The following is a 13,524-nucleotide window of genomic DNA, read 5'->3' on the forward strand; positions in this document are numbered from 1 at the left end:
AGGTCTTTTTACGACTGAAATGCCCCAAGCGAGTCATGTACGACCCGATGCAGTTACCTTGTCATAATCCTTAACTTTTGCATAAGTCGCCCTTGCGGGTTTCAACCTATCAGAATGATCATTCATTTTTTTTTTATGTCTCTAACTTTTGCCTAGGCCGCCCTTACAGGTTTTCAGCCCATCGAGACGCTCTTTTTTTGCTTAAGCCACTTTTTAGGTTTGCGACTCATCGAGCTTTCATTTTTTTTTTTGACAAAGTATTTATTGACTGCATCAGTATTCACACGGCATACATGAAAGATGGAGGGAGATTGCCCCTGCTGAAGTGTGTTCTGAAGTACCATACCCATGCGAGGCAAATTGTGTCAGTCTTTGTACATGAAAGTCCTTTTCTAGACAAATCTTTCTTGATATTTGCAGCTTCGATGGCCAAGATGCCCCAGTAGGCAGTATATCTCCTTTGAAAACTTCTTATCATCATCCTTTTTAGCCTTGGATATAAGGAACCCAGAGTCGAGAGAGAGTATAGAGTTTAAGTGTTCAACGGGTTAAAAAATGCATGATTTGGTTATTGATATAAACATTATGATTATGCAGACATGTGACAAAGATTAAAGGAAAATAATTTTTTTGGTTTTTTTTTTTTGTATTACCATTTTTCCAGAAAAGCACAAAAATAAAAACAAAGTTGGGATCCAAATGATCTTTTTATTAATGATGGAAAATACATAAAGCAAAAGCCCTACACAAGTTCACTTACGTCTCGGGCGCGACGAAAAGGATTTTTCTTAAAAAGCATAGAACAACAAACAGACATATTCCTTGAACAAATGAAGTAGCGGAAGGAAATATCAAACACTAGACATTATGAGGTGGCAGCGGATTGGCTTGCACAATTGGATCCAGGTCTGTGAAGGATAACTCCTTGTTATGGATTAGCTTCTGGACCTCATCCTTAAGACAATAACATTGTTCAGTGTCGTGTCCCGGGGCCCCTTGATGGAAATCACAGGTGCGGTCGGCACGGTACCAGTGAGGTAAAGGATTTTGCATGTGAGGGGGTGCTTTGAGTTGCACCAGATTTCTTGCAAGTAAGGAGGGTAACAAATCCTTATACAACATAGGTATAGGAGGGAACTGGTTTCTAGGAGGGCGAGGTTGTTGTTGAGCTGGAGGACGTTGCTGATGTTGAGGTGGTGGATAATGGTGTGGTTGCTGGTGGAATTGTTGAGGGTTATGTGGTTGATGATTTTGTTGGTACAATGGTGGATAATATTGTGGAGGTCCCCGAGGCCTTGGTGGTCCCTGTGGTGCGACGTTGGCGATGTAGGGGTAGTTTGGATATACAGGCTGATATCCGCCATGAGCCACCATGCCGACTTCCTGCGTATTCTTCTTTGGATATCCGTTTCCCCACTTCCTATTACCATCAGATGAACTACCAGATGAACCGCTTGATGAACCGCTTTCCTTAGTCATACGTTCCTTCCGGACCCAATCTTCAACGCGTACTCCAATGTCTACCATGTCGGTAAACTTTTGCGAAGCACAGGCTAGCATCTTCTCCGAGTAGAAAGGGCTCAGAGTTTCATAAAATAGATCAGATAACTCACTTTCATCCAGAGATGGGCGAATTTGAGCAGATTTTTGAATGAAACGTTGAGCATATTCCTTGAATGACTCTTTATGCCCCTGGGACATGGATTGCAGTTCTTTCCTGTTAGGTGCCAGAAATGAGTTGTATTTATACTGCTGGAGGAAAGCGTCTGCCAGTTCCTCAAAAGAAGCAACACTCTTCAGATTCATGTACCAAGTATGTGCAGGACCAGCCAGACTGTCCTGAAAACAATAGATAAGCAGGGGCTCGTCTTCCTTGTGAGCCGTCATCTTCCTTACGTACATGGTTAAGTGCATTTGTGGGCAAGTTTCTCCCGTGTACTTCTCAAAAGTTGGTGCCTTGAACTTATAAGGTATTACCACATTTGGGACCAGACAGAGGTCATGCACATTCTGATTGAACGTCTTTTTGCCACGAACATTCCTCAGCTCTTTCTGTACTGCTTCCAATTTCTCTTCCAGGTCGCCCATTCGATCGTTACCCAGTACACTACCCGCATGATAAATTTGTCCTTCCTCTTGCTGAGTTGCATGGACAGTAGGCCCTGCCTGTGTTATGGTAGCCCGAGGAATCTGTTGACCGTAAGGAAATGGAAATTCAATGACTTCGGGACGGGGACCGTCATTAGTTGTGTGCGGCATGCCCCATGGGTAACCGTTTGGCATGTCAAACAGAGGATTGAAGGTAACTCTCTGAGGGCCAGGAGGACGGAAATTCTCATTGTACATATCACCTGATGAGCAGACCACCTCAAGAGATTGCGAAATTCCAGCAGATGCCGCAGCAGTAGCGATTGGATGTGGAGTACCCTCAGCCGCAGCGGAAACGACCCCGTTAGGAATTGGCTTGGAGGCCGCTGCTTGTTCCCTTTCATCATTTATAACGTCCATCATGATTGACAGTTTCTGCAACTCAAGTTTTAGACGATCAACTTCCCCTCTAAGCTCAACATTTTCTTGTTCTGTGGATGACATCCTTCTTCTGATGTAAGCTCGGGTGCGATGAATGCGAGTAAGTCTGTTCTGAGTATGCCGGGCCACTTTGTTTGAAATGAGTTGACCTCTGATAGAAAAGAAAATTGTGTGAGACTTTGAATTTGAAACTATGAAATGCACATGATGTATGAAATGCTTATGTACAATTTTTGTTATCGAAGGATTTATCAAAGTGGATTGTAAATATTGCAGATTGATTTCATTTGAAAATTTGTAAAGATATTGCAATCAGTTCTATTTCTTTCAATGTGGAATATTTCTGATGTTTACAAAAACTTATCTAAGTCCTTCGATGTTTTGATGAGAAAAGTTTTTATGCATGTATGCATGTATGCATGATTACGCTAAATAGTGAAAACATGGTGAGTTTTAAGCCATAATGTTGGAGTCAAGAGTAACAACGCCATTTGGTAAGGACTATGGTTTAATTTGCATTTGTAACAAGGGTTCTACCAAGTTCCCAAAGTCCAACCCCCTCCGAATTTTATTGGATACCGAGAAAACACCCGGTCCAACAACGTTCGCAGGAAAGTCTCGTTTGAGTGTAGCATCGCGTGTCGACTAATACCGAGACAACACCCGATTAGCCACCGCACTACGTCCTAAAAGGCCAAGTTGGGTTAAAGGTGACTAAAGGTTCTTAGCGTTCAAACGGAAACTTAAGAGTAATAAAGTCTAAACGTGACAACACACGCCGACAAATATCACTTCAAGCTCCTCCGCTAAGTGTGGTTATCTCACGTGTATCAAGACGCGAGAATACTCTCGGTATGCCACTATGAGTTTACCACCCCTATCTTATATTTCCCTCAAGTCCGGGTTAGGACTTATCTCACCACTCACGTTTAGAAAGAAGAGAAGAAGGGGGAACAAACATACACGTAATTTCCATCTTTTATTTAAATAATTTTTTTTTAGCAAGTTTATAGCACAAATTTTAAATAATGTCAAGTTAGGCTCAATCCTCTTACTAATGTTAATCCCCAGTGAAGTCGCCATTTCTGTCGCGTCATTTTTCGGACGGTCAAAAGACCCGTTTTTTATTTCACGACTGAACATTTAATTCTTTTCAAAAGAAAGTGGAAAAAGGTTCAAATACCACGTTTTAAGGGATTAAGGGTTCGGGGGTTGGTTATATTCAGGGAAGGTGTTAGGCACCCTAAATATTCGTAGTACTCTACGAGAACCTCTTGATTTTATTTAACTTTTGTGCTATAAACTTGCTTGCTTTTAAAAAATGGAATTTGAAATGATGAAAGAAAATAAAGACCTAATTATCTACATTTTTATTGATTTGGAAGGAAACATATCCTCTGCCTACGTACCCGTGAAGGATCAAAACCTCGTAGTTCGGGGTTGAAATTGACGTTTGATTGGTTGAGTGTTTTTTTTTATGTTTTTGAAAAGATTTTAAAATGAAAAGACAAATGGCAAATTAGAATTTGTTTGTGTTTTTTATATTAAAGAAGATAGACTCAAAATAGAATTAAAATTGTTTGATGATTTGATTAAGAAAGAAACATAAAAAAGACGATCACTTGATTTACGATCAAGGTTTGTTTAAGAAAATATTTTTGTGATTTTTGCATATTTGAATGTTTTTGTTATTTTGAATATTAAGAAGAGAAAAAAAAAAGACTAACGGAGCGATAAAAATAAATACGCGTGGACTTATGGTGACGTTGAATCCCCACAAAGTCCCTAACAATAAAAGCGGTAAAACACACACACGCACACTATTTTTCATTATTTTTTGTGTTACATTTGACCTAAATACAATCTAAATCTTGCGATGAAAATAAATGACGAAAATTAAAATGCATGATGATGTGTTAAACTTAAACTAACAAAGAAATAAAATGCAAAATGAATAAAAATGCAAGAGAGATTAAAAATGCGTGAAAAGAGAATAAAAAAAAATGGAATGCCGGGGGGGTGCAGAAATTAGAATGGGGAGGTGCAGGAAGCAAAAACGAAATGGGCTTAAGTAGTGCAGAGGGTGAGCTGGGCTTAGGTCAGACCGGTCCGGTTCAAGAGAACCGAACCGGTTCAGTGTATATATATAAAGGGGAAGGCCGGTTTATTTTCATTTGTGAATAAAATTCCTCTCTCTTCCTTCTCTTGCTCTCGGTCTCCTCTCCCTCTTGCTCCTCATTTCCATGCTTTTTCCTTCCTAGTTCCTACCTCTCCATCCTCACCAACTCTCTCGTCTCTTTCCTTTCTTTCTTTTCCATCCTTTTGTTTCTTTTTTTTTGTACAAAACACAATAATAAAAAAAATCAAATTAAACTTAGTACTAAGCAAATAAAATAAGGACACCTTTGGTCTGCTCCGATTTGGATCTTTGAATGGGTTTGTGGTTGGATTTGATGGCTTTTTGTACTGGCTTTGATGGTGTTTGAATTGGTTTGCAGGTTCTTGTAACGTGATTGTTTGGTTTTGATGCGTGTATTGTTCTGCTATGCGTGATTAATTTTGGATGGGTCGTTGTTATAGTTGATGTTGCTGAGATTGGGTTGATGTTGATATTGTCACTGGATGTGTTTGAGGATTGGGTTCGTGATTTTGAGATGGTGATTGATTTACGGCCAATTTGTGTATGGTTCGGTTATGTAGGTTTGTGGGTTGTTTGCGGTTATGTGTGACTGGAAATTTGAGGAGATGTGTTGTATTGGATTGGTTTTCGGTTGTTGTTTCTCTGTGTATGCTCTGCGTGTGTGTATGTGTACTGTTAAAAAAAATTCCTCTCCTTTTATTGATGAATTGTTGGCCGTTTTATAGAGCTGAGTGAGCAGACAAGAGTGCTTGAAACTTGCTGGATTCATGGGAAATGTTTTACTGGATTTTTGATATGTATGGCATGTGCGCATGAGCATCTGTGAGTGGCAGAGCAATGGTTGCGGGAGACAAGTGAGTATGGGCAAGGTAGACATGTGCTTGGAGGATGGGCAATGGCGTGGAACAAAGACAAGAGTATGGACATAAACATAAAATAACAATAACAATAAAAATAATAAAAAAAAGGGACGGACAACAGATCATGGACAAAATAATAAAAACAAAATGGACAAAGTAATAAAAACAATAATAATAAAAATAAAATTTTAAAGATTTAAAAAACGAAATTTAAAGTTAATTAATTAAAAGTGAAATTAAATAAAAGATGGAAATTAAAATAAAAATGACAAATGAGAGAAGAGGGCCCGACTCGGAACCAAAATATGAGGTATTTTAAAATACCTCTCTGTCGAAATTTCGCCGAAAAGTCAAAGACTAAATCGGGGTCAAAGGACACGTGTCGGTGTATGAATGTAGGATCAAATGGTCAAAATTTGGGGTATGACAACTGCCTAGTGGCAAACAAAAATAAACTTTTATACATCCTATTTTTATAACGCGATTGAATTATTGAAGTTAAAAACAGTCCTCGTGGGATCGATATTTTTACTACTTCGATAGTATTTGGTGCACTTGCCAAACGTCTATCAAGTGACAAGGGCTCAAGCCCTGGGAGCCTTTTTGCTCAATAAAGACGGCTTATGCCCTGATTGGTACCACATGCATGATGTCATAGTTGTTGTTGTATTGTCGAAGTTGAAGAGTTGTTGTTGCATCGTCCTTGATGTCTAGTCGAAGTTGTGGATGTCGTAGTTGATCTATTGTCATTGTTGTCAAGACGTCAATGAGTTAAATTCAGAAGTATTATGAAGGAGTAACATAGTTAAATAAGTGTTATTTATGTTGTTAAATTCTGCCGTTGAATTATATGCTTATTATTATTGAATGTGAAATCTCACCCCTTTTGCTTGGAAATGTTGCTCTTCGTATGAGTAACTTGCAGGTGATCGAGAATAAGTATTTGTTGATTGATGTCGTGAGTGGTTATCTCTCACTGTCTCTTTAGGTGCTCTGATATGTAACGAGATGGGAACTTTTGTGGCTATTTTCTATTCCTTACGTACTGCTTATGATTTTACATGACTATGATTTAGTTTTTGGATTATTACGAGATGTTTTGATGAGGCCTTCGTGTCAAGACTAATTATGTTGTTGAATTAAAATCCGCTGCGAAGTTTTTGAATATTTATGTTGACCAATTTATGAAGGATGAATTGTTATCTATTCCATTTATGATTTTTAAGAAGTGTAGCATTCCGTTTATGTTGAATGACTCTGATTTATATGTGAAATTTTTATGTTGGAAAAACGGGGTGTTACAAGATGATTCATATAGCTAATGTCTTAAGACTTTGGATGAAGATGTGATGTTTAGCTCACTTGTGTGATTGCTCTTAGCTTAATATGATTATACAACTCAATGTTGGCTCCCACGGAAGTCTCAACATTATCGTATTTTGATTTTTTAGTTTTTGAGTGCCATTTGTATGATTTTTTTATCTTAAATTTTAGTTTTCAAATGTAGCTCGTTATCATGCAAAAATATATTATTCATCCTCGACTATATCGAATTCCTTCACTTTTGAACTTTGATGGGATCTGACAATACAAAAATGTTGATGTGTTCTGCTGAGATAACAAAATACATGTTTATTAGACATTTTTCTTACAGAAATTTGTTTGATTATTTATTTTAAATTGTTGTGCCATTTTTTTAATGAGTCTAATATTTTGGTAGCATAATTACCCAGTAATCTCCAACTTCTTCAATAAATCTTTAAAATTACCACTAACTCACTTTATTACCTATACTCTTACAAATAAAACAACCACTTCTTACTCTTTTTTTCCCCTTGTGACTTCTCTCATGTTCAAATTCATTTTTCCTCTTCTTTCATTTTCAAATTTACTTTCCCCCAGCTCATAATAGAAAGAAACAAAACCATTCGTCTATAAAATTGCTACCAACCCACATTTTTTAACATGTTGCGTCTCTGACCTTATTTCTCTATCTCACCATATCATAACCACGAATTGTATCAAAACTTAAGAGACATATGTTAATGTGTCATGTGTGAGTTAAACTTTTACATTTAATACATGAGTGTATATTGAGCAACATTAATGTGAGATTACCAATATACCTAATTTCTTTAGGTTTTGGGTGAAGATGCGGTGTCAATTTAACTCGTGGGGTTTCTCTTGGTCAAATGCGATGAGCAAATCCATTGCAGACTCGCTAAGAACTCTGAACATTATGATGAACTATATAGTTTAGTTTTTGGATGTCATTTCCTTAGTTTTGTTATATTAAATATAAGTCATTAGATGTTTGCTTTCATGCAATTTTTTTAATCCAACACCTGCTATTTCAAATACCTTCACTTTTGGTCTTTTGTGGGATCTGATAATGAAAAATACCAACGTGTTATGTTGAGTGGACAAAGTTTATTAGACATTTTAAAATGATGTGATTTTTTTCTAAATGAGTATATTTTTTTTGTGAGATAATTACTCATAAATCTCAAACTCCTTCAAATAACCATTAAAATTATGAGTAACTCACTCTATACATGATACTTCCACGGACAAAATACACACTACTTTTACTCCCTTATCATTTCTCATATCTTTAAATTTCTTTTCCATATTCCTTCTTTTTTTTCTAATTTTTTCTCTTTTAATGAAAGACATGAACATATCCATAAAATTACCAACAACTCACTCTATTTATAACCTCATGGACAAAACACAATTTTTTTTTTACCACCGTCATATCTCTCAATCTCAAACAATTTTTTTTATGAACTTTTTCATTCGATTTTTCTTTCTCTCTTCTCATGAAACATAGAAACAGAAACCTCAATCCATTAAAATACCACCAACCCACCTTTTTGACCTTGGTGTTCCTCCGTTTAACTTTATTTGACTATGTCTTATAAATACGGACACAAAGAGTCTCTAACTTGAGAGAGAGAGAGAGAGAGAGAGGGATATATATATATATATATATATAGAGAGAGAGAGAGAGAGAGAGAGAGAGAGAGAGAGAGAGAGAGATGTTAATGTGTCTAATATGAGTTAAAATTTTATAATGCATGCAAGTGTAGATCATGAATAACTTATAAGTGAAATGACTCATATACATTTGCTAAGAATTTTGGATGAAAATGTGGCACATTTGTGTGATCTCTCTTAGTCTAATGCAAAATTTTATGATGATTTATCTTGTTAAATTTTAATTTTCATTTGATTAAAATTTTTATATTAAATTTTAAATTTTCTATGTCATTCACTTTAATGCAATTATTTCTTGGTCAAGGCAATATTTTTTTTATTCAACGTCTATTATTTTAAATTTCTCCACTTTTGATCTTTGTGGGATTTAAGAAAAGAAAAACATAGATGTGTTATACTGTGTTGACAAAATACATGTTTATTAAACATTTTAAACTGACATGGTACATTTTTAATGATCCTAATGTTTAGTTAGCATAATTACTCAATAATCTCCAACTCCACGAAAAAACCCATAAAATTATCAGAGAGTCGGTATTTACCCTAATCATTTCTCTCATGTTTAAATTCATTTTTCATCTTCTTTCTTTTTCCATTTTACTTTCGCTATTCTCGTGAGAAAAAGGAGTAAAATCGTACCTCTATGAAACTCCCACCAACCCAACTGTTTTACCAGATCATAGACACCAAGAGTCTCACACTTAAGGACCATAAGTTAAGGTGTCATGTGTGAGCTAAACTTTTACATTTGATGCAAGAGAAAAATATTAAGCAACATTTAAGTGAGATGGACAATATATCTTATGTCTTAAGATTTTGGATCATGATGTGATGTCAATTTTTTATGGGGTTTCTTTTAGACAAATGTAATGATCCAACTCGTTGTAGGCTTCCTCATAACTCTAAATTTTCGAATGAATTATTTTGTTAGTTTTTAGTTGTCATTTGCTTCATTTTTTTTTATATTATTTAAAACTCTTTCACTTTTAGTTTTTTGTGGGATTTAAATGGAAAAACACTAATATATTATGCCGAGTTAACAAAATATATGTGTATTAGTCATTTATATGATTGATAAATTAAAGTAATAATTTGTTTGGTGATAAATGAGTTGCATATATATATGAATTAAAAGAGTTGCATATATGTATATAATTTATTTATTGTCCAACTTATCGATAGTAGGCCTTGAAGGGTACATATAAGAATAGACATGCCATTATCTTGTACATAAAGCTTAGGATGCAAAGTCACTCTATTATATCTATTTACATCAAGAAAATTACCATCACTACCCATTGTAAGACTCAATTAAATTGAACTGGATATGACATATTTAGACAATAAAAAAAAAATTAATATACCATTCAAAGAGAAAATGGTTCACCCAATAAGGGAATTTAAAATAAATTTGTCACTTTGATTTAGCTAAGCTTAAAAATAAATTTCTCCATGATTGAACTTAGAAAAATAATTTGACCAGTGAAGCCCTTATGCATCTACTAAGATAAACTGCACTACCTCTAATTGAATTTGTGCTTAAATGTGAATCACAAGTTCATGTAATAATTTGTGCTTAATCGAATATTTTTTTACGAAATGAATGGTACTCATTCCGTCTTAAATTATACTCTCTCCGGTCACTATTATAAGCAAAAGTTCACTTTTTAGATTCATTCAATAAATGATGTATGTAGTCTGTATATAAACCACATACATCATTTATTAAATGAACTTAAAAAGTCAACTTTTGCTTATAATAGTGATCGGATGTCGTTTTGAGAAAAACATTGTCTCAAATTATATGTCGTTTTACAATACAAATGAAACATCAATGTTACTTTTCCTATTATATCTTTAACTATTTATTACTCTCTATTCTTTCAATTCTTTCATTTATTTTTCTCATATTATATATTAAAGACAATTTTGTAAAACAACTCATAATATCTTTTTTTTTCTTACCAATTTAATTACATATCTTAATACATGTGAAATGCTCAAAATGCCGTATAAATTGGAACGAATGGAGTATTACTTATTTTGATTTTTAAGATCATCATATTGTGGGTCGTGTGAAGAAGGTGTATTATTAATACTACTTTATGAATCACGAACTTTTTATGACCAATTTAACTATAAAATAAACTACTTCCTAATATTTTTTTTTTACAAAATAAATTACTTCCCAATTAAAAATGGTTATAGAATAAAAAAATAAATGGTACAAAAATAACAATTATCCAAAAATATATGAAATGCCCATCTTCAACATTCCATCTAGCTTCTTTAAGAAAAAGCTTAATTGCATGTTTAGTTCCTTATGTTTATTTTAGGTTTTAAGGTGGTCATTTATGTTTTAAAAGTTTAAAATTGGTCCCTTATGTTTTAACATTTTTAAGTTGGTTCATGTAACGCCCACACTAAATGTATCTAGAAAATTTAGCATGTGCGTTATCTTTAGTACTGGATACATTAAAATTTACAACTTAAATACATTCGAATGAATATTATTATAGAGCAATATGCATTCGTACAACAATAATACAACATCACTCATCTAAACATAGTAAAAACATCCTTAAAGTCCATGACATCCTGCAGTGGGTACGAACGAGCACTTGCTGAAATATCCATCCGGCTACAAGCTTGCAATACCATCCTGTTTATCTGAAACAAATAAGAATTTGGATGAGACATAATTTCTCAGTGAGTTCTCATAATCCTAGGCTATAGGTAACCTCGGGGGAAACCTACAGTCACCACGTGTCTACAATACAACCTGACGGTTGATTATACATGTGTGGTCATGCTTACCTAGACGGTCGTGCATACTAGCTTCATCATAGGTTCATCTTAACTTGTCATAGGTCTTGCTTACATCATACGTGCATGGCGGTCAAGGGATCCGAGGACCGCTAACTCAAGATACACTTTACGCATCAAGAGTTAACATAACATATTCATGACACAGTCCTAAACTGGACAACTAGGGAAACCTAAGATCGTCGTCGATATAACATTCATAGCTTGCTCTAATGCATAACCTGCACATGTCTATCATCTTAACATAATCATGATCATTTTGTATCATACATTCATTCATTCATTCATTCATACATTCATTAAGTTAGATGTTAGCGTTGAACAAACATTATTATCTTGATTCATTTTACGGAGAGCTCCAGGTGGAGTAACCCCGAGTACAATCCCATACATGACCGATGAAAAGCTAGCTAAGGCACACCGAACTCCCTCAGTGACGTGCGGGCCTACCATGCGGAGCGTATCTCGTTCCCCTTGGAGAACCTCTTGTATCCCTCTTGGCGTGGATAACGGAAAGACACGACACATACATCTTACATTAAATCCTCAGTGACGTGCGGGCCCCCCTTGCGGAGCTTATCGCGTTCCCTTGGCGAGAACCCCTTGAGTTCCCAACCTTGTGTGGATCACAAGAGAGACGACACCTATATCATTTGTTTTATCTTGGTTTTTGGGTGTCAAACATTGATTACGTTTGAACCTTTTTAACCTTTGATATCTCATTTTTTCTTGGGAAGGGAAAAACAAGAAAAACCCTTGAGAATCGAGGTCCGGGAGTTCTTTTCGCTACGGGAAGGTGTTAGGCACCCATAACGACTATAGTATCATATAGGAATCGTCTTTACTTTCTACGCGCGCGCTTTATTTTTAAATGCTATTTTGAAAATGTTTATTTAAACCTAAGAGTTTACTAAGTGAAGAATTGGAGGGAGAGGAATGTTTGATTTTTTTGTTTTATTTGAATTGAAGGAATATTAGTTCCTTGCCTACGTACCCTTTTAAGGGATCAAATCCACCGTAGTTCTCTTCCAAAAATGTTTTTGTTTTAGTTGGTTGATTTTAAGTTTGAAAATTGGAATTTTGAAGAATGAGAGAGAGGCCTCAAGGGCATGAGATTGTGAAAATGTGAGGTGGAATTAGTTATTTTGCAAAAAAAAGGTGTAAGTATGATTAAAGTTCGTTAAGGTTTTTGTTTAAGAAAAGAAAAGGAAAATTCAATGGGATTTTGATCCCAAGGTTTATTAGGAAAAAAGATTTGAGTGATGTTGTTCATATTTCTTTGGAAAAAGGATTTTTTGGCTAAGTTTTAAAGTCTCTAAACATACATCTAAACATACATTCCTTAAACATACATCTAAGGCATGCATACCCTAAACATACATCTAAAGTACCTATGTGATGTGTGTGCATGTGTCGTTGCTTGTGTCGGTGTACATCATTAGAGTCCATTGTCCTTTACATCATTGGCCTAGATACATGCTATGGTCTTGCAAGAATTAAAATTGCATAAAAGTAAAGTACAAGAATTCCTAGGTTTTTACATTCTAAACCTTTGCATGAAAATTAAAGTGTATGATAATAAGGACTAAGAATATAAGATGGAGGATGAAATGCTTATGGAGTGCATGAAACATGAAGTAAAATGGTTAGTAATCATAAGGCATAATAGCATGAAAATTATAAGCAAGAGAAACACTAAAAAGACTTGACAAAAAGTAATGAAATCCTTAACCTAAAAGTGGCAAGATATACCTAAAATTTATCATAATATCAAAACAAGTGTATGACCTATAAACCTCACATCATGTCAACTTTTCTAAAGGTTTTATTGCAATCAAAGATAGGAGAATTATAGAACACATTCAAATCAAGCATCATGATACATTTTAGACATACTTGGCACTTTATTCAAACAAACACTTACATGACTTGTAAAACAAGTAAACACATACAATACATTCATATGAAGTAAAAAGAAACACCTCAAAACAGCAAGAGGTTCATTGCAAATTCACACTCCACAAATCAATATCATGTATTATGATTAGGGATCAAGAACATGTACTTTTCACAAGTTTCTAATATAAAACATCACAAAATAGCAAAAGAAGTATCACACTATTTTCTATCAATTTCTAACATGCAAAAATTATCACAAAAAACACCACA

The 13,524-nt window shown here is 34.9% G+C and overlaps 1 protein-coding gene across 1 annotated transcript; it reads right to left on the reverse strand.

Moving 5' to 3' along the window:
* Positions 1-235: 235 nt before the first annotated feature.
* On the reverse strand, positions 236-5,709 carry LOC146952998 (uncharacterized). The gene is made up of 2 exons (XM_085707427.1): positions 4,933-5,709; positions 236-2,680 (listed from the first exon to the last, which is right to left on the reverse strand). Exon 2 carries the CDS (start codon positions 2,590-2,592, stop codon positions 859-861), a length of 1,734 nt encoding a protein of 577 aa, XP_085563553.1. The 5' UTR covers positions 2,593-2,680; positions 4,933-5,709; the 3' UTR covers positions 236-858.
* Between the last annotated feature and the right edge of the window lie 7,815 nt (positions 5,710-13,524).

The sequence above is a fragment of the Medicago sativa genome, chromosome 1 (assembly GCF_051527215.1).
Source record: "Medicago sativa cultivar Bolivia chromosome 1, Bolivia_mono, whole genome shotgun sequence".
Lineage (NCBI taxonomy): Eukaryota > Viridiplantae > Streptophyta > Magnoliopsida > Fabales > Fabaceae > Medicago > Medicago sativa.